The sequence below is a fragment of the Hordeum vulgare genome, chromosome 2H (assembly GCF_904849725.1).
Source record: "Hordeum vulgare subsp. vulgare chromosome 2H, MorexV3_pseudomolecules_assembly, whole genome shotgun sequence".
NCBI classification, from domain to species: Eukaryota; Viridiplantae; Streptophyta; class Magnoliopsida; order Poales; family Poaceae; genus Hordeum; species Hordeum vulgare.
Genome location: NC_058519.1, coordinates 656,779,214 through 656,805,847, shown reverse-complemented (window position 1 = coordinate 656,805,847; position 26,634 = coordinate 656,779,214). Strand labels below are relative to the sequence as shown.

At 45.7% G+C, this 26,634-nt stretch overlaps 1 protein-coding gene across 1 annotated transcript; it reads right to left on the bottom strand.

The window, feature by feature from the left end:
• Positions 1-4,851: 4,851 nt before the first annotated feature.
• On the bottom strand, positions 4,852-24,850 carry LOC123428936. Its single transcript, XM_045113028.1, has 4 exons — positions 24,138-24,850; positions 23,880-24,012; positions 5,525-5,959; positions 4,852-5,430 (listed from the first exon to the last, which is right to left on the bottom strand). Exons 1-4 carry the CDS (start codon positions 24,848-24,850, stop codon positions 5,104-5,106), a joined length of 1,608 nt encoding a protein of 535 aa, XP_044968963.1. The 3' UTR covers positions 4,852-5,103.
• Between the last annotated feature and the right edge of the window lie 1,784 nt (positions 24,851-26,634).

Genomic DNA, 26,634 nt, shown 5'->3' with positions numbered 1-26,634 from the left:
CGTAAACCCCCGTATTACTTCGTATGTTTAGAATTTTCCTTCCCCCAACAGAAGATAAGGATGGGCCGTCTCATGCGATGGACTCAGAAGATAACTGGACTTAGAGAACAACAAATGAGTCTACTTGAACCTCGATGGTTCTCCGTCTCCTGAAAAAAAAACAAAAGTAGACAAAAAACAAAAGTAGACAGGTTGTGCGTTTCCTGAAAAAAGAAAACATGATGTCATACCTTGCAATGAACCTCGTATTCGTATAACTTTTCAATAAAAAAAAAGTAAAGGAATAAATGTACGAGTTAGATAACTGGATACCCGAAATCACTAATACCGAATACACCTCCAATGATTACTCTTACCTTCACAGGTTGCGACAAGTGGCGCAATGCATGCATGTCACTTATCGCAACCTGGAAGTTTTTCCTTTTTCGTAGATCCGTATTTTTAAAATGTTTTATGTTCTAAACCGTGTGTCCAAATCTCGAACCGTTTTCATCGTTGGCTTTCTCGTGTCGAGATCTTCAAAACTAGACCCCAATGTTGATAGGTTTTGATGAACTTTTTTTTACAAAGAAAAACTGAAAGAATAAAAACCGAACGAAAGAACCATGCCTCACGCGATAGGAAAAAACAGAAAACACATTTTTTTCCCTTTCCGAGAGCGCAAAGGTAAAACCGTGCCTCTCGTAAAAAAATCGCGTAAAAGAACAGAAAATGCGTATTTTTGCGAAAAAAAATTTGATTTTTTTTTCGTCCAAAAGTTACGAAAGACCGGTGCAAAACCATAACACCAATTTTTTTTGAAAAAAAACCACTCAAAAAAGACGAAAGCACGTGCGAAAATATAAAAAAAATAAAATTCAAAAGAAATGCTCAGAACATGACACGTGACGGCGCGCAGAAACGATTGCTGGGAGGCTCACCAGGAAGCGCATGCTAACTAGTTGCTCTCCTGGATACTGAGAGACTCGTCGATGAGGCCAATAACGACCCCCTACTTTTGTCAGTAAGTTGATTGGCGATACCTGGGTAACATGAAGAGACAATAAGTCGCAGCAGTTTTTTCTTCCCTCTCATATTGAAGCAAGAAATAACATACCTCTCTGCACGAACCCAATGACAGATTTCTGAGCATAGCAATTCAAAAAGAAAGGTGCATTATCCGTGGAATCGGCATACTGCATGTTATTGGACTTGAGAAATACCCGGGATAACTTGCTTGATCAAAAGGAGCTACATCCAATGGCGAGGCAGAGGAGAAGAGTCGGCTATCTCTTTGGAAACCAAAGTCCTTGACAAAATCAAAACATTCCTTTGAAAGCTTGCAAGACATTCTTTGCCATGGGACCACGTGTGTCACCACAGAAATATGTGCAACACAGATTCTTGCCAACTTTGTGGAGCCACCGACTCCTGGAAGCACTCGTTGATTGATTGTATAACTTCGAGGTGTGTCTAGGCATTAGGTGATGAGGGCCTAACATTTTGCAGTCCGCACACTAACCTTTTCCTTTTCTTAGAAACAAGGAGAAAACTTTGACAATTGCTCAGATTTTCATTTAGAAATATCGACAAATGCGGGGGAATAATGCACCTCATGATCAGCATCCGACGTCCACTATCGTGCACACGCCCACCGACGCCATAGACAACTCTGTTTCCCCTGGAATCGACACATGCTCCTGCTCGCAACCATTTTGCCGTCGCAGGGATCAACCTTCAATGCCTGCACCCAAACAAGCGGCACGTGTTAGAATACTGATCTATATTCCAATAGCAAACTCTTTCAGGCGAAAAGTAATGAACTTCAAATTGATAGGATAAGTACATAGCAAATAAATGCAAGTATAGCGCAGACGAGCGGCTCCCACATCGGGAGGGAGCTCCACCGTCGACTGCCGGATCTCCATCCTTTGGTCACCTCCAACACAACATATAGCAGATACGAAAACCTCTCATCACCCTCTTTCCATCCTCACGCTCTCGCATCGCCGCTGTCTCAGGAAATTCAGGCGGATCCTCAAACCCTAGTTGCCAGGGTCATCACCACCCAATTCCCTTCCCTCCGCCACCGCCGAATGACGCGGCTGGGCTTAGCCTGGCGCCCGACGACGGTGTCAGGGATTCTCCTTCCAAGCTTGCGTAGGTGCGGGTCGGGCGGGACCTCCTCCCACGAGACGGCATGACCGTGATCTGATCCATGGCGGCGTGACGGCATGCTCCGGGCGACAACCTTGGGAGGCGACATGGCTGCCTGGTGGCAAACCGACAGCGGCGGCGTTGTGAGGGCGCCATGGAGGTTCAGATTGGTAAGATCGGGTCGGGTGCATGTGTGTTGATACGTCTTCAATGTATCTATAATTTTGATTGTTTCATACTATAATATTGTCATTCTAGGATGCTTTTTGAGTATTTATTTACTAATTTATATTATTTTTGAGCAATAAACTATTGACCCATTGACATGTGTTAGTTCCTGTTTTCTGCATGTTTTTGGCTTTTCAGGTTTACTGTACCAAACGAAGTCCAATCGATCTGAAACTTTTTTATGATTTTTTGGACCAAATAAAGACCTGGAAGCTTTGGGAGAAGACAGGAGGCTACACGAGGGGCTCAGGACCCATTAGGGCGTGCCCTGATAGCTCCTGGCCTCCTCGGCCACCTCCCGACGCCACTCTCTAGCCTATAAATTCACATATATTCCAAAAACCCCAGGAGAGCTCCCAAAACCCTTTTTCGCCGCCGCAAGTCTCTGTTTTGATGTGATCCCATCTGGAGGCCTTTTTTGGTACTCTGTCAGAGCGGGAATCCACCACGGAGGCCTTCATCGTCATCCTCGCTGTCTCCATGGTGATGTGTGAGTAGTTCACCATAGACCTACGGGTGTATAGTTAGTAGCTAGATGTTTGTCTCTCTGTTTCTCTCTTGATCTTCAATACAATAATCATCGCATCTTCACTTTAATCTATCTGTTGTAATGCTTTTGTGCGGTGTGTTTGTTGGGATCCGATGAATTATGGGTATATGTTCATATTATCCATGATAAAATATTGGAGTCTTCTGTGAATTCTTTCATTGATTTTATTGCATGATCATCATAGCTTCGTAAATCTCTCCGATCTATTGATTTGTTATGTCCAAATAGATTGATATTTCTTAATTGACAGGGGTGCGTTGTAGTGGGTTCAACATGACGGGTTTCTATATGCCGGTGACAAAAGGGGACAAGATATGTCTTGTGTTGTTTCTACTAAGGAAAAAACGATGAGGCTCATTCATATTTATTGAGTTTATTTTGGCTACATCATGTCATCTTGAGCGCCTCCGTGCATATGACGGTTGCGGAGAGCGGGGGTTGCAGCTGGCAAAAGGAAGTGCACAGCATCAACATCAAACAAGACACCATGTTTTCGATGTTGGATGGAGTACAAAAAACAGTCTGCTCAGTGACTTCACAGTTATCAACCATGGCTGGGGTACTCAAATCCCTTGGACCTAGTGAAGCTTCCAGTTGTACACAATAAGAGCATCTCTTCAGCCCTTCGGCTCCCCACGGGTGTGAAATAGCGCCGCCTGGGGGGCGTGCCGACAAAAAATCAGCGTGGGGGCGTGAGGGCGTGCATACTGAACAAGGCTTGTAAATTGTGTAAGCACAAATTATTGAAATTAAGAATTACTAATGCTTGCCACCCATATGTGATTTCACAACACACGGAATAAACCAATATATTGACATACAGAGCGCTGGTTTCAGAGGAGCGTTACAGCTATGACACTTAGCAGTAGCGCTGGTTTCAGAGGAGCGCTACAGCTATGGCACTTAGCAGTAGTGTTTTTCACAAGCACGAGCTGCTACTACTGCTGCTGTCGGTGGCATCGTTGGGCCCCTTTTAGCAGTAGCGCTGCAAATATGTAGCGCTTAATATTTTCAGCGCTACTGCTACGTAGCAGCAGCGCTGGGTATTTTCCAACGGTACTACTAGGCTTCTACTTATAATATTTTTCTAACTAGTGAAAGTAAAAAATGCATTGAAAAGATGCAAACCGTTGTCTCTTTCCTCTTTAATTATCCAACCCAATGAACCAAGTGCATGTAAAAATAAAGAAGCATTTTTTTTCTGCTTTAAAATATATTAGAAAGATAAAAATACACTTTTTTATGAATAAATTTTAAGACCAAACATACAGTCTTCACAGGACGGAGGGAGTAACTACCAGCTACTAGGAAAGCGCGAATTGTTTGCCCTTGCTGCACTTGACGCCGCCGATCACGGCCGGCCTGGCATTGCTGGGGAAATGTAGCCAGCAGTCGTACTCGTAGTAGTAGACGTACCATGTGGGCCATATGACATAAGTTAACGTGGCCCTGAGCTTGACTTGGACGGCGAACCACCCCTGCGCCCGCTGGCAGGAGAAGTCCTCCACTACGGCGACACTGACATTGCTAGCGCGGCCACGCAGCACAGGATGCACGGTGCGGTGCCGGCGCAACCTGCCCTTGAACTTTGGGAACGTGTCGTCGGGCGGGCTGACCTGGGTGCCGTTGAAGTAGAGCCTGGCGGTGAAGTGGTTGAAGCGGATGGCCCAGATCCGGTGGTCGTTGAAGAAGGTGACGTTGAGGGCAAGGTCGTAGTGAAGCATAGTATTGTTGCCGGGTCCGGGGGAGAGGTCAAAGGCGACGAGGGCAGCGGCGTCCACGTTTGGCCGGACCGCGTATGGACGGAAGTAGATGCCATAGAGGAGGAGCATGCTGAGCCAGGTGACCATGTAGCTCAAGACCATCTTGAAGGCGAAATAGACCACTTTGAACATGAACGATTCATCGTTCCCATAGACATCCCTGGCCCCGCTGTATGAGAAGGACCAATCATTAGAACTCGATCAGTGTTTCATACTCTCTCCGGTCAATGAAAAATGTACATATAACTTTTTCATAAAACCCTGTAAAATGAAGTAAAAAATGCATTAAGAAGGTGCAAGCCACCATCTATCCTTTTCTATTATCCAACCCAAATGAGCGTCGAACAGGTGCTCTCAATTAAGAAGACGATATTCCAGGCTTTGTTTTAGCCTAATAAAGTGGCAATTTCCCCTAAAAAAAATTAATTACGAAGACGAAATAACGCACCAACTCGACAACCATATTACTATGACGAACAAACAAACAAACAAAAATGGGAGTGCGTCAAACGCGCCAGCACATGGTGTCGTCCCCGTCGAAGAGTGCCGGCGGGGGGTTTTGCGCGGCGGCGGGAACCACAGCCAGCAGTCGTACTCGTAGAAGAAGACGTCCTTGACGAACAACACCTTGTAGACGAGCGTGAGTGACACGGTGATTCTCAGGTGCACGGTCCCCGCCGCGCACTCCCTCTGCAGCTCGGCCGCCACACCGGAGTCCACGGTCACCGCGCCATGGAACGCCGGGTGTAGCACCTGCATGCACTCAGCTTTAGTTGCTCAAGCTAGCTACCTAGCCACAAGTGAGCGAGTCAGTGGTGGTGTGGTGTAGGACAGTAGGACTACGTACGGTTGTGTTCTTGCGTCTCTGGATGAAGCTCGGGAGCGGGTCGTCGGTGGGGCCGAGCCTGGTACCGTTGTAGAACAAGGATGCGGCGACATCGAGGTAGCGGATTGAGAGGTGGTGGGAGTTCCGGAAGCTGAGGTCGACGGCCAGGTCGTACTGGAGGGTAGTGGCGCCGTCGGTGAGGTCAAAGGCGGCGAGGACGGTGGTGCCGGCGTGTGGGTGGAAGCGGTCAGGGCGGTATATGAGCCAATAGACGAGGAACGTCGCGCTAATCGGCGTCCAGAACTTCACGCAATTCCATGTCCACTTCAAACAAGGTGACAAAATCTTGAAAAGCACGTAACACGTTCCAAACAAACACAGCAAGCAGTACTCTATCGGGCCCTTGAAGTAGTACCTAGTCCCGCCGGTCGTCTGTCTTGCTTCTTGCTGCTCCGACTACACCTGGATAACAGTACTGCCCGCCGTCGCGTCTGACTGTCGCTGCTCCGTCGTGGTTGAGGGCAGAGAAGGGATGCCGCCGTCGGCGATGGGTATGGATGTGGAGGTGCCGGATGGGGGATGGGGATGGGGGAGCGGACGGTTGGGTGAGCGGAGAAGGGGTGGTCATGGCTCCGTGATGCTCTAGCATGTGTGTGGGGGGTAGTGGTGGACTTGGATGTGATTAGCTTAATTAGACGCCGATGATATATAGAGGGAATGGAATGACATGCGGGGACACCCTCCGTCCAAATTAGTTGATGCATTGGTTATTCATTAATTGCACCGCGCTCTTGGACACCTCGAACCACAAATGACGGTGACCGTGCCCTTTCTAACACCTTCCTTCTCTCACCTCTATTTCCTTCCGCTGTTACGGAGGAAGTGGCATGGATGCTAGCCAAGACATAAACATATTACTACCTCCGTCCCGGTGTATAAGTCATTCGCGTAGTTCTAGATCGATAATTTAACTATCTAAATATGTATCATATGTGACGGAAAATATATATTTAAAAACTACATCCGTGTAGAAATCTAATGATATACTCCCTCAGTCTCGGTGCATTAGGCATTTTAGGAGGTGCACTGCAACCTAGGCACGCATAGATTGGGTAGGAGAAGAAAATTAAATTGCAGAGGAAGTCAATCACACCATTCCTTTCTCAACTGAAAACGTGCTATTAATTAGAATACCTCTTGAAATCCAAAAAGTGTGCCGCATAAATTGCATGCATTGGTCCTTCAATTAATAGATGTGGTCTAATTAATATGCATGCAACTAGTACTAATCTAATGTGCCTTAGTGTTTTGGGATTATTTGATTTTCGTAAGATGCCTAATGCACCGAGACGGAGGAAGTACTTTTCATGACATATAACACATTTAATTCCTAAAAACCGGTGACCTAAAACTACACAAATGACTTATACACCGGGACGGAGGGAGTAATGAATAACCAATCATGACAAACCTCAATTAGCTCTTTCCTCATTAAAATAATTGTCATATAAACAATTTGCTAGGTAGTATTTGCTAGATAGTAATGCTAGCGACGACATAAACATGTTAATGAATAACCAATCACGACATAAACATATTTGACGGTGACTGTGCAGGGTTGGGATTATTTTCACAAGAATAGTTCACTAAGGCTACTTATAATGGTAGTATCATAGATAGTACTCCCTCCTTTCCGGTTTATAGGGTTCAAATCTGAAATCTCATCAACCAAGGTGAATTGTAAGTGGATGACACTAGTTTAAACTAGCCAATGAAATATTTCTCACATATTCAATTTCCAAGACAATGAATGTAGCATCCTTTCTTTCATTAAACTTGCATGATGGATGTAGAAAACGATGCATGCATAGCCACTCATCTCCTTTTTCTAAACTCTATGAATTAAATATGGTGTGAGACTCAAAGCGCTTTAACTCACTTAGACTCAAAATGAGCCTAATATAGTGGAAATCTGAAAATTTTAAGATGAGCCCTATAAACCGAAAAGGAGGGAGTATCATGCATGCCAACTAGTCAATTTCGATGATGTGGCATAGAATTAAATGAAGAAAGAGCGAGTTGAGTATCATATCATGATACCGTATCATATTAAATGATGTGCTACTATGTGTCTTGCATGGCAAGAAATGAACTACCCTATGATACTAACATATAATACTATGCATTACGGATGTGGTATCATACACTAGTATCATATGCATGATGCTAGTATATGATACTACCCATTACAACCAGCTTAAGGATACTATTTGCTAGGTAGTATCCTTTGTGGTAGTCGTGGCCACTGATCTCAACATTGACCTCCGGACATTTGCCTTCTACCAGCCTTGAAAAAATTAGAGAGCGTTGAAGGCTTGAAGCATGTTGATATCATTGTGGGATCGGATCATGCCAAATAAAGACTCCAAATTCAAAGACATTGTGAAGCCACGACCTCGAGTATGATAGTGCAAGTTTTGACATGGCTCTATATTGTCCCTGTCAAGCAGAAGGACGGTTCTTTCACTCCTAATGCATACAATATATGCTACCAAGCATGCTCGAAAAACCCTTCTGGCATTCATCACCAACAACCGGGTTGTATCTGTGGCATTTGGCTCTCTAAAATACACCGGTCCAAACACTGCTATCACAGCCTTGCAAAACGTGTACATGCAGTCTAGGCACGTGGACTCGCACATTCGGACATACTCATCAATTAGATCCCCGTGAACTCCGTATGCAAGTATCTGAATAGATGCGGTGCATTTTTTATAAGAGGCGAAGCTAATCTTTCTGAGGGCATCCTCCTTGCACTCAAATACTTATCGTATGCCACCACCCTTTCCCGGATAGGGTTGAACACATGTCTTGCCATACAATAATGTGCCTCAATAGGTGGGATGGGAAGAGCGATTTGGGGCTCTCGAAGTAGTCCTTCCATAGTAGGGAGTGACCAATCTTTATTTTGTTGCTCAACGCCGGAGTATGCCCAGAATTGAGCTAATGAACATCGACTGCTGCCTAATAACGTTGTCATGGTCGACCAACACAGCAGCCACAAGTTCCTCATCATCGGATGAAGAATCATCTGAGTCGCAAAGGAAATTATGAAAAAAGAACTCGTCGACTGAATCGAGCAAACCGTCGAACACCTTGTGGTCATCGTCGAATAAGCTGGCCGATGAAGAGCCCCATGACTCCCCTGGTGAAGCCGTCAGTGAAGCGTACGGCGAGCGAGGTCGCCACAGTTTGGATGTTGCAGGTAGTGGGAGGGAGGTGTGGGAGGTGTGGGGATGTGTTTGGGACGTCGGGGGTGCTGCGGCGCCAGTGATCGAGGCGACTGTTGCAGCGACGTTGGAAGTGGCGTATTGCGGCAGCAGCGCGGATGGTTGGCGTGGGCACCTGAACTAGGCGGCGGCGGCGATTGGTGGGACACCCGACTATGCTGGATGTCGATGGAAGGAAGATGGAATGACCACTATACTACTGACTTGAGGGCCAAGAGGACGAGACGAGCGCCGCACGTGTCTGTTTTATGTCCGTGCTGACTTAAACGTGGCCTAAATTTAAATCTGAAATAGATCACGCGATGAATAAAAGGCGAATACATGTCCATTTAGTTCGGTCCATTCGGCTGACTTTTATATCATTCTACCTTCAATAAACATGCGCTTACAAAATAAATCGATCGCATTGGAGTTGCTCTAGGGAAACAAAGAGGACAGCGAGGAGACAGCTGCTGCCGGGACCTTGTTCCAACACGGACCAAGGCCCGTCGGAGCTAACTGCGCGGCGTGGAACACGTAGGCAGGTGACTGCGAATTAACTGCAACGACACAAGTCTGTCCAACTCTGATCTGGCACTATCAATGCTTTTCAGACAGCGTTGAGTGTCTGGATCATGGGACTCCTAAGAGCAACTCTAGCAGACCCCACATTCCGTCAGTCCATAAAATGCGTTTGCAGTTCGCGTAAAACAGCTTTTTCGGGCTGGTCCGGGCTAGCACAGATGGAGTGGATCACTGGACGGCGGTCAAGAATATCCTGAAGTACCTGAAAAGGACTAAGGAGATGTTTCTCGTATATGGAGGTGATGAAGAGCTCGCCGTAAAAGGTTACGTCGATGCAAGCTTTGACACAGATCCGGACGACTCTAAATCGCAAACCGGATACGTATTTATTCTTAATGGGGGTGCGGTAAGCTGGTGCAGTTCCAAGCAGAGCGTCGTAGCAGATTCTACATGTGAAGCGGAGTACATGGCTGCCTCGGAGGCAGCTAAGGAGGGTGTCTGGATGAAGCAATTCATGACGGATCTTGGAGTGGTGCCAAGCGCACTGAATCCAATAACCTTGTTGTGTGACAACACGGGTGCCATTGCCCTAGCAAAGGAACCACGGTTTCACAAGAAGTCCAGACACATCAAACGACGCTTCAACCTCATCCGCGACTACGTCGAGGGAGAGGACGTCAATATATGCAAGGTGCATACGGATCTGAATGTAGCAGACCCGCTGACTAAACCTCTTCCACGGCCAAAGCATGATCAACATCAGAACTGTATGGGTGTTAGATTTATTACAATGTAATTCACATGATGATGTGAGGGCTAGATTATTGACTCTAGTGCAAGTGGGAGACTGTTGGAATTATGCCCTAGAGGCAATGATAAATGTAGTTATTATTATAATTCCTGTATCAAGATAATGGTTTATTATCCATGCTATAATTGTATTGAATGAAGACTCATTTACATGTATGGATACATAGACAAAACACCGTCCCTAGCAAGCCTCTAGTTAGCTAGCCAGTTGATCAAAGATAGTCAGTGTCTTCTGATTATGAACAAGGTGTTGTTGCTTGATAACTGGATCACGTCATTAGGAGAATCACGTGATGGACTAGACCCAAACTTATAGACGTAGCATGTTGATCGTGTCATTATGTTGCTACTGTTTTCTGCGTGTCAAGTATTTATTCCTATGACCATGAGATCATATAACTCACTGACACCGGAGAAATACTTTGTGTGTATCAAACGTCGCAACGTAACTGGGTGACTATAAAGATGCTCTACAGGTATCTCCGAAGGTGTTAGTTGAGTTAGTATGGATCAAGACTGGGATTTGTCACTCCGTGTGACGGAGAGGTATCTCGGGGCCCACTCGGTAATACAACATCACACACAAGCCTTGCAAGCAAAGTGACTTAGTGTAAGTTGCGGGATCTTGTATTACGGAACGAGTAAAGAGACTTGCCGGTAAACGAGATTGAAATAGGTATGCGGATACCGACGATCGAATCTCGGGCAAGTAACATACCGAAGGACAAAGGGAATGACATACGGGATTATATGAATCCTTGGCACTGAGGTTCAAACGATAAGATCTTCGTAGAATATGTAGGATCCAATATGGGCATCCAGGTCTCGCTATTGGATATTGACCGAGGAGTCTCTCGGGTCATGTCTACATAGTTCTCGAACCCGCAGGGTCTGCACACTTAAGGTTCGGCGTTGTTTTATGCGTATTTGAGTTATATGGTTGGTTACCGAATGTTGTTCGGAGTCCCGGATGAGATCACGGACGTCACGAGGGTTTCCGGAATAGTCCGGAAACGAAGATTGATATATAGGATGACCTCATTTGATTACCGGAAGGTTTTCGGAGTTACCGGGAATGTACCGAGAATTACGAATGGGTTCCGGGAGTTCACCGGGGGGGCAACCCACCCCGGGGAAGCCCATAGGCCTTGAGGGTGGCGCACCAGCCCTTAGTGGGCTGGTGGGGCAGCCCAAAAGGACCCTATGCGCCTAGGAAGAAAAAATCAAGGAGAAAAGAAAAAAAGAGGAGGTGGGAAAGGAGAGAAGGACTCCTCCCACCAAACCAAGTTGGACTCGGTTTGGGGGGGAGTCCTTCCCCCCTTTGGCTCGGCCGACCCCCTTGGGGCTCCTTGAGCCCCAAGGCAAGGCCCCCTCCCTCCCACCTATATATACGGAGGTTTTAGGGCTGATTTGAGACGACTTTTCCATGGCAGCCCGACCACATACCTCCACGGTTTTCCCTCTAGATCGCGTTTCTGCGGAGCTCGGGCGGAGCCGTGCTGAGACAAGGTCATCACCAACCTCCGGTGCGCCGTCACGCTGCCGGAGAACTCTTCTACCTCTCCGTCTCTCTTGCTGGATCAAGAAGGCTGAGATCATCGTCGAGCTGTACTTGTGCTGAACGCGGAGGTGCCGTCCGTTCGGTACTAGATCGTGGGACTGATCGTGGGATTGTTCGCGGGGCGGATCGAGGGACGTGAGGACGTTCCACTACATCAACCGTGTTCACTAACGCTTCTGCTGTACGGTCTACAAGGGTACGTAGATCACTCATCCCCTCTCGTAGATGGACATCACCATGATAGGTCTTCGTGCGCGTAGGAAAACTTTTGTTTCCCATGCGACGTTCCCCAACAGTGGCATCATGAGCTAGTTCATGCGTAGATGTCTTCTCGAGTAGAACACAAAAGTTTTTGTGGGCGGTGATGTGCGTTTTGCTGCCCTCCTTAGTCTTTTCTTGATTCCGCGGTATTGTTGGATTGAAGCGGCTTGGACCGACATTACTCGTACGCTTAGGAGAGACTGGTTTCATCACTACGAGTAACCCAGTTGCTCAAAGATGACTGGCAAGTGTCGGTTTCTCCAACTTTAGTTGAATCGGATTTGACCGAGGAGGTCCTTGGATGAGGTTAAATAGCAACTCATATATCTCCGTTGTGGTATTTGCGTAAGTAAGATGCGATCCTACTAGATACCCATGGTCACCACGTAAAACATGCAACAACATAGAGGACGTCCAACTTGTTTTTGCAGGGTATGCTTGTGATGTGATATGGCCAATGATGTGATGTGATATATTGGATGTATGAGATGATCATGTTGTAATAGAAAATATCGACTTGCACGTCGATGGTACGGCAACCGGCAGGAGCCATAGGGTTGTCTTTATACTAACATTTGTGCTTGTAGATGCGTTTACTATTTTGCTAGGATGTAGCTTTAGTAGTAATAGCATGAGTAGCACGACAACCCCGATGGCAACACGTTGATGGAGATCATGGTGTGGCGCCGGTGAGAAAAAGATCGTGCCGGTGTTTTGGTGATGGAGATCAAGAAGCACGTGATGATGGCCATATCATGTCACTTATGAATTGCATGTGATGTTAATCCTTTTATGCACCTTATTTTGCTTAGAACGACGGTAGCATTATGAGGTGATCTCTCACTAAAATTTCAAGACGAAATTGTGTTCTCCCCGATAGTGCACCGTTGCTACAGTTCGTCGTTTCGAGACACCACGTGATGATCGGGTGTGATAGACTCAACGTTCACATACAACGGGTGCAAAACAGTTGCGCACGCGGAACACTCGGGTTAAGCTTGACGAGCCTAGCATGTGCAGACATGGCCTAGGAACACATGAGACCGAAAGGTCGATCATGAATCATATAGAAGATATGATTAGCATAGGGATGCTTACCACTGAAACTATACTCAACTCACGTGATGACCGGACTTGAGCTAGTGTAAGTGGATCATGAACCACTCAAATGACTAGAGAGATGTATTTTTTGAGTGGAAGTTTAGCATATAATTTGATTAAGTTAAACTCTAATTATCTTGAACATAGTCTAAGTCCACTTTGAATATATTTGTGTTGTAGATCATGGCTCACGCGACAGTCACCCTGAATTTTAATACGTTCCTAGAGAAAGCTAAGTTGAAAGATGATGGAAGCAACTTTGTAGACTGGGCTCGTAATCTTAAGCTAATCTTACATGCTGGGAAGAAGGATTATGTCCTTAATGCTGCGCTAGGAGATGAACCACCCGCTACGGCTGATCAGGATGTTAAGAACGCTTGGTTAGCACGTAAGGAGGACTACTCAATAGTTCAATGTGCAGTCTTGTATGGCTTAGAACCGAGACTTCAACGTCGCTTTGAGCGTCATGGAGCATTTGAGATGTTCCAGGAGTTGAAGTTCATCTTTCAGAAGAACGCCCGGATCGAGAGGTATGAGACCTCCGATAAATTCTATGCTTGCAAGATGGAGGAAAACTCGTCTGTCAGTGAACATGTGCTCAAAATGTCTGGGTACTCAAACCGTCTAGCTGAGCTAGGGATTGAACTCCCGCAAGAAGCTATCACTGACAGAATCCTTCAATCACTGCCGCCAAGCTATAAAGGCTTTGTGTTGAACTACAACATGCAAGGGATGAACAAGTCACCCGACGAGTTGTTTGCGATGCTGAAAGTCGCAGAGTCTGAACTCCGTAAAGAGCATCAAGTGTTGATGGTGAATAAAACCACTAGTTTCAAGAGAAACGGCAAAGGCAAGAAGGGTAATTCAAAGAAGAGCGGCAAGCCTGTTGCTAATCCGACGAAGAAGCCCAAAGCTGGACCTAAGCCTGAAACAGAGTGCTTCTATTGCAAGGGTATGGGTCACTGGAAGCGCAACTGCCCCAAGTATCTGGCTGATAAGAATGCGGCCAAAGAAAAATCAGGTATATTTGATATACATGTTATTGATGTGTACTTAACCGGCTCTCATAGTAGTGCCTGGGTATTCGATACCGGTTCTGTTGCTCATATTTGCAACTCAAAACAGGAACTACGGAATAGACGAAGGCTGGCGAAAGATGAAGTGACGATGCGCGTAGGAAATGGTTCCAAGGTTGATGCAATCACCGTCGGCACAGTTTCACTTCAGTCACCATCACGATTAGTGATGAACTTAAATCATTGTTATTTAGTGCCTGCGTTGAGCATGAACATTATATCTGGATCTTGTTTATTGCGAGACGGTTACTCTTTTAAGTCAGAGAATAATGGTTGTTCTATTTCTATGAGTAACATCTTTATGGTCATGCACCCAATGTGAGAGGATTGTTCATATTGAATCTTGATAGCGATACGCATATACATAACATTGAGACCAAAAGAGTTAGAGTTAACAATGATAGCGCCATATTTTTGTGGCACTGCCGCTTAGGTCATATTGGTGTAAAGCGCATGAAGAAACTCCATGCTGATGGACTTTTCGAGTCACTTGACTTTGATTCACTTGACACGTGCGAACCATGCCTCATGGGCAAGATGACTAAGACTCCGTTCTCCGGAACAACGGAGCGTGCAAATGACTTGTTGGAAATCATACATACCGATGTGTGTGGTCCGATGAGCGTGGAGGCACGCGGCGGATATCGTTATTTTCTCACCTTCACTGACGATTTGAGTAGATATGGTTATGTCTACTTGATGAAACACAAGTCTGAAACATTTGAAAAGTTCAAGCAATTTTAGAGTGAAGTGGAAAATCATCGTAACAAGAAGATCAAGTTCCTACGGTCTGATCGTGGGGGTGAATATGTGAGTTTCGAGTTTGGTGCTCACTTAAGACAACGTGGAATTGTTTCGCAGTTAACACCGCCTAGAACACCACAGGGTAATGGTGTGTCCGAACGTCGTAATCGTACGTTATTAGAGATGGTGCGATCTATGATGTCTCTTACCGATTTGCCGTTATCATTTTGGGGTTATGCATTAGAAACAGTTGCATTCACTTTAAATAGGGCACCATCAAAATCCGTTGAGACGACACCATACGAACTGTGGTATGGCAAAAGGCCAAAGGTGTCGTTTCTTAAATTTTGGGATGTGATGCTTATGTCAAAAAGCTTCAGCCTGAAAAGCTGGAACCCAAAGCGGAAAGGTGCGTCTTCATAGGTTACCCAAAAGAGACATTTGGGTATACCTTCTATCTCAAATCCGAGGGCAAAGTGTTTGTTGCTAAGAATGGAGCTTTTCTCGAGAAGGAGTTTCTCTCGAGAGAATTGAGTGGGAGGAAGATAGAACTTGACGAGGTTGTCGAACCTCTCATCCCTCTAGATGATGGCGCAGGGCAAGGGGAAACCTCTGTCGTTGCGATGCCGGTTGAGGAGGAAGTTAATGATGATGATCATGAAACTCCAGTTCAAGTTTCTGTCGAACCACGCAGGTCGACGAGACCACGTGCTGCTCCAGAGTGGTACGGAAATCCCGTCTTATCAATCATGTTGTTAGACAACAATGAACCTGCAAATTATGAAGAAGCAATGGTGGGCCCAGATTCCAACAAATGGCTAGAAGCCATGAAGTCCGAGATAGGATCCATGTATGAGAACAAAGTGTGGACTTTGGAGGTACTACCTGAGGGCCGCAAGGCTATTCAGAACAAATGGATCTTTAAGAAGAAGACGGACGTTGACGACAATGTGACCGTTTATAAAGCTCAACTTGTGGCAAAGGGTTTTTCACAAGTTCAAGGAGTTGACTACGATGAGACATTCTCACCCGTAGCGATGCTTAAGTCCGTCAGAATCATGTTAGCAATAGGTGCATTTTTCGATTATGAAATCTGGCAGATGGATGTCAAAACGACGTTCCTTAACGGTTTCCTTAAGGAAGAGTTTTATATGGTACAACCCGAAGGTTTTGTCAATCCTAAGAATGCTAATAAGGTGTGCAAGCTCCAGCGATCCATTTATGGACTGGTGCAAGCATCTCGGAGTTGGAACAAGCGCTTTGCTGAGGTGATCAAAGCATTTGGGTTTATACAAGTGGTTGGAGAATCTTGTATTTACAAGAAAGTGAGTGGGAGCTCTGTGGCGTTTCTAATATTATATGTGGATGACATATTGCTGATTGGAAACAACGTAGAGTTTTTGGATGGCGTAAAGGATTACTTGAATAAAAGTTTCTCTATGAAGGACCTAGGAGAAGCTGCTTACATTCTAGGCATTAAGATCTATAGGGATAGATCAAAACGCCTGATAGGACTTTCACAAAGCACATACCTTGATAAAGTTTTGAAGAGGTTCAAATGGAACAGTCCAAGAAAGGGTTCTTGCCAGTTTTACAAGGTACGAGATTGAGTAAGACTCAGTGCCCAGCAACTGATGAAGATAGAGAGCATATGCGCTCTGTCCCCTATGCTTCAGCCATAGGTTCTATCATGTATGCAATGCTGTGCACTAGACCGGATGTTAGCCTGGCCATAAGGATCGTAGGTAGGTTCCAGAGTAATCCACGAGTGGATCACTGGACGGCGGTCAAGAATATCCTGAAGTACCTGAAAAGGACTAAGGAGATGTTTTTCGTATATGGAGGTGACGAAGAGCTCGCCGTAAAACGTTACGTCGATGCAAGCTTTGACACAGATCCGAACGACTCTAAATCGCAAACCGGATACGTATTTATTCTTAATGGGGGTGCGGTAAGCTGGTGTAGTTCCAAGCAGAGCGTCGTAGCAGATTCTACATGTGAAGCGGAGTACATGGCTGCCTCGGAGGCAGCTAAGGAGGGTGTCTGGATGAAGCAATTCATGACGGATCTTGGAGTGGTGCCAAGCGCACTGAATCCAATAACCTTGTTGTGTGACAACACGGGTGCCATTGCCCTAGCAAAGGAACCACGGTTTCACAAGAAGTCCAGACACATCAAACGACGCTTCAACCTCATCCGCGACTACGTCGAGGGAGAGGACGTAAATATATGCAAGGTGCACACGGATCTGAATGTAGCAGACCCGCTGACTAAACCTCTTCCACAGCCAAAGCATGATCAACACCAGAACTGTATGGGTGTTACATTTATTACAATGTAATTCACATGATGATGTGAGGGCTAGATTATTGACTCTAGTGCAAGTGGGAGACTGTTGGAATTATACCCTAGAGGCAATGATAAATGTAGTTATTATTATAATTCCTGTATCAAGATAATCGTTTATTATGCATGCTATAATTGTATTGAATGAAGACTCATTTACATATGTGGATACATAGACAAAACACCGTCCCTAGCAAGCCTCTAGTTAGCTAGCCAGTTGATCAAAGATAGTCAGTGTCTTCTGAGTATGAAGAAGGTGTTGTTGCTTGATAACTGGATCACGTCATTAGAAGAATCACGTGATGGACTAGACCCAAACTTATAGACGTAGCATGCTGATCGTGTCATTTTGTTGCTACTGTTTTCTGCGTGTCAAGTATTTATTCCTATGACCATGAGATCATATAACTCACTGACACCGGAGGAATACTTTGTGTGTATCAAACGTCGCAACGTAACTGGGTGACTATAAAGATGCTCTACAGGTATCTCCGAAGGTGTTAGTTGAGTTAGTATGGATCAAGACTGGGATTTGTCACTCCGTGTGACGGAGAGGTATCTCGGGGCCCACTCGGTAATACAACATCACACACAAGCCTTGCAAGCAAAGTGACTTAGTGTAAGTTGCGGGATCTTGTATTACGGAACGAGTAAAGAGACTTGCCGGTAAACGAGATTGAAATAGGTATGCGGATACCGACGATCGAATCTCGGGCAAGTAACATACCGAAGGACAAAGGGAATGACATACGGGATTATACGAATCCTTGGCACTGAGGTTCAAACGATAAGATCTTCATAGAATATGTAGGATCCAATATGGGCATCCAGGTCCCGCTATTGGATATTGACCGAGGAGTCTCTCGGGTCATGTCTACATAGTTCTCGAACCCGCAGGGTCTGCACACTTAAGGTTCGGCGTTGTTTTATGCGTATTTGAGTTATATGGTTGGTTACCGAATGTTGTTCGGAGTCCCGGATGAGATCACGGACGTCACGAGGGTTTCCGGAATAGTCCGGAAACGAAGATTGATATATAGGATGACCTCATTTGATTACCGGAAGGTTTTCGGAGTTACCGGAAATGTACCGGGAATTACGAATGGGTTCCGGGAGTTCACCGGGGGGGCAACCCACCCCGGGGAAGCCCATAGGCCTTGAGGGTGGCGCACCAGCCCTTAGTGGGCTGGTGGGGCAGCCCAAAAGGACCCTATGCGCCTAGGAAGAAAAAATCAAGGAGAAAAAAAAAAGAGGAGGTGGGAAAGGAGAGAAGGACTCCTCCCACCAAACCAAGTTGGACTCGGTTTGGGGGGGAGTCCTTCCCCCCTTTGGCTCGGCCGACCCCCTTGGGGCTCCTTGAGCCCCAAGGCAAGGCCCCCTCCCTCCCACCTATATATACGGAGGTTTTAGGGCTGATTTGAGACGACTTTTCCATGGCAGCCCGACCACATACCTCCACGGTTTTCCCTCTAGATCGCGTTTCTGCGGAGCTCGGGCGGAGCCCTGCTGAGACAAGGTCATCACCAACCTCCGGAGCGCCGTCACGCTGCCGGAGAACTCTTCTACCTCTCCGTCTCTCTTGCTGGATCAAGAAGGCCGAGATCATCGTCGAGCTGTACGTGTGCTGAACGCGGAGGTGCCGTCCGTTCGGTACTAGATCGTGGGACTGATCGCGGGATTGTTCGCGGGGCGGATCGAGGGACGTGAGGACGTTCCACTACATCAACCGCGTTCACTAACGCTTCTGTTGTACGGTCTACAAGGGTACGTAGATCACTCATCCCCTCTCGTAGATGGACATCACCATGATAGGTCTTCGTGCGCGTAGGAAAATTTTTGTTTCCCATGCGACGTTCCCCAACAAAGCCTTGGGGCAATTTTTCCAATTGCAATGCATACAATCAATGCTACCTAGCATGCCACGCCAACCTCTCCTTTTATTAGATGCCATCAATTTCTTTGTGTCATCTTCATTGGGTGCCCGAAGATACTCAGGATCGAAGACACGGATGATCACTTTCGCAAATCTACGCATAGACTCAATTGTGGTATCTTCACCAATGCGAAGATACTCATCGGCATAGTCTGCCGGAACGCCATATGCAATCACCCGCATAGCTGCGGAGATTTTTTGATATGCACTAAATCCTTTTAAGCCCGCGGCACTCCTTCTTTGAGTAAAATACCGGCAATTTTCCTCGCAAGCTTGAACAATTTTCACAAAGAGGGATCGGCGCATTCGGTACCTTCTCCGGAAGAGGTGCGAAGGATATGTAGGATTCTCCACGAAATAGTCTTGCATCAACATCTCGTTCCCAAGATGGCGATTCCGAGGAATGCACAAAAGCCCGACAGTCGATCCTCGCCTCCTCTTCCGATTCTCGTCTTCATGCTCCTTCCCGGCAAGCGCCATGACTAATGTTTGCTGACGAAAGTTCGCAAGCATGGTCTCAACATCCGAGCCGTCCGAATCGGACGAATCGGATAGTAGGAACTTCTCGCACGGGGTCAACTCCATCTTCTCGCACAGCTTGCAAAAACCACAAAGAAGGTACTAACCGGCGACAGGTGCTCCCGGGCGGCGACGAGGCGGTGGTCGATCCCCGACGGTGGAGGCGGCGGCGGGGGGGGGGGGGGGGGCTCTTCTCGCCGGATCCAGAGGGGCGGTGCAGGGGCTCACCTGCAGATATGGCCGGAATCGCCGGTGGAGGGCGGGCAGAAGCAAGGGCGGGGCGGCGGCGGAAGGAGGGGAAAATAGCGCGGGTTGAAATGTCCCTCCCGCCAACTGCTTCTCTGTGATGCAGGGCACCGCAGCCGCGAGGGGGAAACCCGCGTTTTCCCAGGTTGGGGGCGGAAATTTGCCGCGTCCCCTAATTTTTTGTGGGTCGCGGCGGGATGCGGGGTCTGATCGGGCAGGCTTTTCCGCCCCAACCCGCATTTTGACGGTTATTTTACGGGTCGGGGGCGGATGCGGGGTCTGCTAGAGTTGCTCTAAATGGAGGTCTCCGGACCAAAATCAGTGTCCTGCATTTTCAACCAAGATTTTAACTATTACTCGATGGAAATAGAAGTTTATTATTATCTTTGCGAGCTGATATCACTTTGTTAGTTTGATAGACATGAAGATCTGGAACTGAGGCCTTTAACTAAACAAAATCTTGAAAACATCTAAATTTTAACCATCCATATATACTCTCTACTGAATCCCAAGGAAGTTAAGACTGTCGCTGTTAGCTTTCTTTTTCTTGTTCATATAATCATACAATTATGAACGGATAATGCCCACCACAGTGTGCAATAATGCATGGAAAAAGACCTACCACAACATTCAACTCTGCATAGGAAAATATTTTTCATTCAACTATATTCTACTTATATTCCATAACTATTTTTACAACTATACATAATCAAATATGATAACTTATGCATTTTTTTATTTGGATTCTCATGTTATCAATCCAAGTTTTCACCAACCATTCCTGCAGCAATGTGTGGGCCGTCCTCTAATACAAGTTGATTTGGATATTTCAATATGAACTATATACAAACTGAAATAAACGAATAAGTATATTAAAATGTGTATATATACATCCGATACAGAAAAAGGTTAGAGTGTCTTATATTTATAAAAGGAGGGGGTATTGGTGTGTACTATAATTTGTTCGGCAAGTGTGCAAGTCAAAATACTACCTAGAAAAGTAGATACCATAAAACAAATCTCACCAAGCTTTACCAGAAATACAAAATAGTACTCCATTTTGTATTCTTTAATCCTTCACTATAAAAATCTCACGTAAGTTTTTGTGGGTCTAGGATTACTCCAAACAAGTGTTTTTTTTTTCCTGTATTATTTGTTGTAACGACCATTTAAATCAGCTATCTATATTTCTGGAGCAAATGTATGGCCCGCAATGCTATCTACAAAGCACAAACAAAATAAATTCACAATTAAACTTTAAGATTGTTTGGCTAGAAAGTGAAAAGGTAAACGTACAAGTTCTACAGGATTTTACTGCACCATGGTTGTAGCTAGCTCCAAATTGGAAATCCATGATGAGCGAATCAATAACTTTCTGGGAACTCTACAAGCCAACACATTTCGTATGGAAAGAGCTTTCTATATGAACTCCTACCTTCACCAAACCAATCATAGTGTGTGGCGTAAATGTTTTCCAAGTCTTGAAGCTTTCAGGTACTCAAAGGATAGTCCAATTTTTTCTTCAATGATTGGGTTAAACGAACATCATCTTCAATAGTTGCACCTGATTTCTTTATCTGGTTTTTATTCATTTTGGTCGATGCTTTGTGTTATTTATTACTTGAGCATAACATGATAAGATATTTATAATTATACAACATTAAGAGTTGTCCCCTTCATATAAAGGGGATATGTTATATGACATGTTACAACTATACAACAAGCCTTGTATCATCGTAAAAAAAAGGCTAAGTGGAATGAGCACGCGAGGTCATAAACTGGCCACAAACCATCGACGAGGCTATTTTTTCTGCAAAAAGCAGCCGACCGTACATATACCATACACGGGCCCAGGTTACCTTTAGACCCAATGACTCATCTTTTTGGAAGGGCTTGATGAGAACGAAGGTGGCCTATTTCCAGAGAAGTAAATTTATCATTGGTAATGGTAAGTCGGCGAGATTCTGGGAGGATATATGGTTAGGAGAGACGCCGCTAGCTATCCAATATAAATCTCACTACAATATTGTGCAACGCAAGGAGGCTTATGTTGCCACAGTATTACAGTCTATTCCTCTAAATATACAATTCCGGAGATCCTTGGTAGGAGATCGATGGAAAATGTGGTTGTATCTAGTCAAAACCCTTCCAAAAAAGTTGATGAGGTTGACATGATTCATTGGAAATTAAATAAGAATGGCATATTTTCAGTGAAATCTATGTATTTAAATAATAATGGCATATTTTTAGTGAAACAAATTCAGATAGGAGTATGTGCATTATTATGGGCTATATGGAACTACAAAATTATACAGTTTTTAAAAGACAAACTCGTACAACCCTTTTTGCATGTTATCTACAGGGCCACAACCTACATCTGTATGTGATCGTTACTCACTCCTGCGGTGGCCATGGAGCCTTCGGTTATTGTGTCTGTCCAATAGGAGATGGTAGCATGGGATATTTACAACTGGTTTGGTTGACGGACCAGTAATAGGATACGGATAGTCTTTGCACCCTATTTTCGCCGAGCTTATTTTGGATCTAAGACCTCTGTTAGATAAGTTCTTTTACTTAATATAAAGGGGCTGCATGCATCTGATATTCCTTCTTTAAAATATATATATATATACCATACACGGTATTTCAGAGAACCATGAAAGCATCATGGTTGTTGCTGGCTCCAAACTGGGATGCTGTGATGAGATTCTAAACAAATGATTTACAAGGAACTGTATGGTGCAGCACAATATATATGTGGGAAATAATCTATTACTCACTTAAATACTTGTAGCTGAAGAGAACTATACTAGTTTTCTCAAAATACAAGTATTTAGGTACAGTGGAGTATTAAGTTAATGGGGTTTGGCGAAGCAATCATAGTGTATATTAGGGCATCCCAACGAAGGTACAATCAGCTGTTCCTGATTTTTCTCTCTCATGATCTAGTGATGACATGGGGGAGAAAAGTAGTCTGAGATGTGGAAGGAGAGAAGAGATGAGGTGGAACTTTGTAACAGTCGGCTGTTGGACATTCCCTTTCAGTACATGTTTCTCTCTCTAGTCCTTTTGTTTTGAAGTCAGGCCAATAGTCTCATCAGGGACGTACACCCGGGCCACATTTCTACCTAGAAAGTAGAAATACAATAAATCCTACTAATTTCTTAAGACTATAAGAACAAAAATTATTATATTGACATTATTTCAATCCATGGCGTGCCATCCATCTAAAGCCATCTGTCGAGATTTTTGAAGCAATTGCATGGGCCATACAACACTAAAGTTTACAGGATAAATACACATGTTCTAAAGCCATCTGTCGAGATTTTTGAAGCAATTGCTAATCTAGAAAGTGCACAGAATAAATACAACACTAAAGTTTAATTAAGATTTGTCTTGACTATAATGTGAAAAAGTAACATTACACATGTTCTGCTGGATTTGAATGCACGAAGGGTGTTGCCATGCATCTCTAGACACAACTAATCTATGACACGCTTTTGAATCAATTATGTGTAGGGAACTCTGTGGCCCAACACGGTGTGTATGGAAACGAGTGTTCTATGAGCTCATGGCCCTCAGCAAACCACTCATACTGTGTGGGATACATGTATCCCAAGTACTGAAGCTTTGAGGTGCTCAAATGATAGGCAAATCCTCTCTTCAATGATTCACTCAAAAAGAGAACTTCTTTCTGCGGATGAAATCCAATGATGTCAATATGTCCACTGCAACTCCGTTCAATCTTACCATTGGTGTCAAGAACATCCTCATTATCCGAGTCCCACTCAAATCCTTTTCCCCGTGGTGCTTGTTCTTTGTAATCAGGAAACCAGTCATGACAAGAATGATAGTTGATATCTTCCAGGACCCAAGACCCGTGAACTTCTGAATTGGAGCTCCGATGTGACAGTATATGCATAAGATCTGCCTGATACTTTTGGACCCACTGGAGACGAGCACAAGATTCATCAAGGATCCAAACTTGAAGCCGCTCACCAGGATAAGCAATTGATGCGAGATACACTCCCTTCTCTGATCTTCCTAGTTGTAGCTGTCCTGGATTAATATCTTGGGGCGGTTTAATTACTTGGTATTTGCCGCTTGACAAAGATATTCTATGCATATCAGGTAGGAAAAACAAACAAAACAACAACACATCCAGAAACAAAATTTAAATCGAGTGATATTTTAAATAATTAATTAGAAAAATGCATGATGGTGCATGCGGGCTTAAGAATACCTCATAAAATAGTAGTGGTGCACATAGAGGTGTCCGCGCCAGTAGACAGCAGTTTTTGGTTCGCCGAACAAAGGCTGGTCGGCGATGGTGCTGAACGGCTCCCCTTGCCGCTGGAATGATCTCTCCTCCCACCTATTCGTCCTCGAGGAGAAAGCTTGCACTAACATCGACGACGGCGGCCACTCCCACCCCGCCACCGTACGGTCCATTGTTCCCCACGGGTAAGAACCCTCCGGAACGACGAGCACCTCGTAGTGCGGCGACACGGCAGGGTCAAACACGATGTACTCGTGGTACCAAAAGTTCTCCTCGCCGTAGCGGCATGGCGGCCGTGGGGAGGGCAGCTTGGCCCACTGCCGTGTGGCGGGGTTCACCACGTAGCCGCCTTCCAGAAGGAGGAGGCCGTTGCAGTGGCCTGTGACGATCGCAGCATAGGCATAGCCGGCGCCGGCGGGCATGTAGTGGTGAAACTTGGAGCTGACCGAGACCGGTGCCGGCGAGGGGCGGGCGAAGAGCTCCGTGAGATGGTGGTTGCCGTTGAAGGTGATGAGGATGCCGGCCAGGCGGAGCGGGAGGAGGTGCATGAGGCGGCGGGTGTCGATGATGGCACGCCAGGAGCTGTGGACGCATCGTGCCGCGGCGAGGCCGTGCGGAAGAAGACGGCGGAGGACATCGGCGAGCAGGTCCTCCGGTAGCTCCATCACCATGACCATGATCGCTTGATCTCACGCCTTGACTAATTAACCGGGTTAAATCTACTCCACGAGACCTAACCCTAATCTTATTGTGCTGGATGCACCGTGCCGTGGCGAGACCTGCTTGCTGATGGGGCTGTAGAGATTAGTTGAGGAAATATCGACCGAGTCCTTTATCCATTAGTTGAGGAAATATCAACGTACGTGCAAAAAAGCCGTTACGTTATAACCACCGACCGAGTCCTTTGTCCATTACACAAAAAACAATTAATAGTAGTACGAATTTTATGATTCGGATCAGCAGGGGAGGAAATATCGAAATTGATCAAGAAACAAGTCATCGCGCGATAACAAGCCAAGCCTAGTTTGGAGTTTTTTCACTATATTTTTTCTTCTTTGGGAAAAACTTTCAATCTATTCTCTCTCTTTTTTTTTCCAAAGAACTTTCAATCTACTCATCTCTAAAGAAAATCATGATAACACAGCAAACATCCGAAATAATAAAAATTATATCCAAATCCGTAAACTATTTACTGATAATTACAAAGACTGAAGCGAGCCCAAGACGCGCCATCGTCATTCCCCGCTTCCTTATTAAAGTCAGACAAAATTTAATGTAGCAGATAGTCGAAAAGTCATCATGCTAAGACCACATAATACCAGCGCACCAGAACCGGCCACGGATGTAGAGGATGAACAGGATGGGCCATTGGAAAGTTACCTTTATACTATAGTAAAAAAGAAAGTTAATAGATATTAAAAGAACAATAAATTTACATAAATCTTTGCACTGTTGGCCCACCTTGGACACCATGGGCTAGGTCCGCCACTATAAGAACAACCGTTGATAAAGAGTAGTGTAATTGGAACGATCCAACTTGAAGACACACCAACGATGACCATATTCAAGGGGTGGCTGGAAGCCTATTGACCATGCTCTAAAAATAATGAACTAATCACATTTTAAATTTTTATTCTTAATTACATTTCATTAAGAAGAAAGAAAAAAATGTGCATATGTGCCTGCATTGATTGCGGCCCTTTTAACGCCGACTATGGGCTCAAAAGAAAAAAAGTAGACGACATGGTAGATCGTCTGGATTGTGATGTGCTTTCTTTCTTGGGAAATTCTATTGGGAAGCGCCGCACTGCGGTCAACCCGTGCTGCGGCACGCCAAGATTCGTGCATGCGATTCGTGTGGCTAGACAGCGCCGAACCGACCGTCCACCGTTTTTAACGCAGGGGCGGGGAACTGTTGAAATTTCTCTCCCATCGCACCGAGAGCCACGATCCCCCATTCCTCTCCCACAACGTCAAGAGCTCAGTCCCGCGAGACGAAGGACGGATCCCGCGACGAAGGGCGGATCCGTTGCGTAGAAGGGCGGATCCGGTGCGACGAAGGTCGGATCCGCACCGGCGCCGGCGCCAGCGCGCGAAAACTCCTGTGAGTCCACTCCCTTTGCTCCCCCTTGCGGAGATGGTGGGTTGGTTGGGGGTCGATCTGGTCGTCGGCTGCAGAGGTTTGGGGCGGGGTTGCACAGGGGATCCGCCCTTTTCTGTCGCGGTTGGCGTTGCGCGAGGCCGAGGTCGGAGGGGGCGTTCACGTGGACCTCGATGTCGCAGGTGCCGTCGGAGAGATCCCTGTTGGCGACCCTGAAAGTGATGCGTTCGTCAGAACTCTCCAGGATCTGGTACCTCCAGATGGAGTTCTTGAGGGACGTCGTGCCGTCGCGGTCGCATCCGACCTGAAAGGCCCGGTAGCCGCACTCTGGCGGGTGGGTGCCGCCAAGCCAGAAGGGAT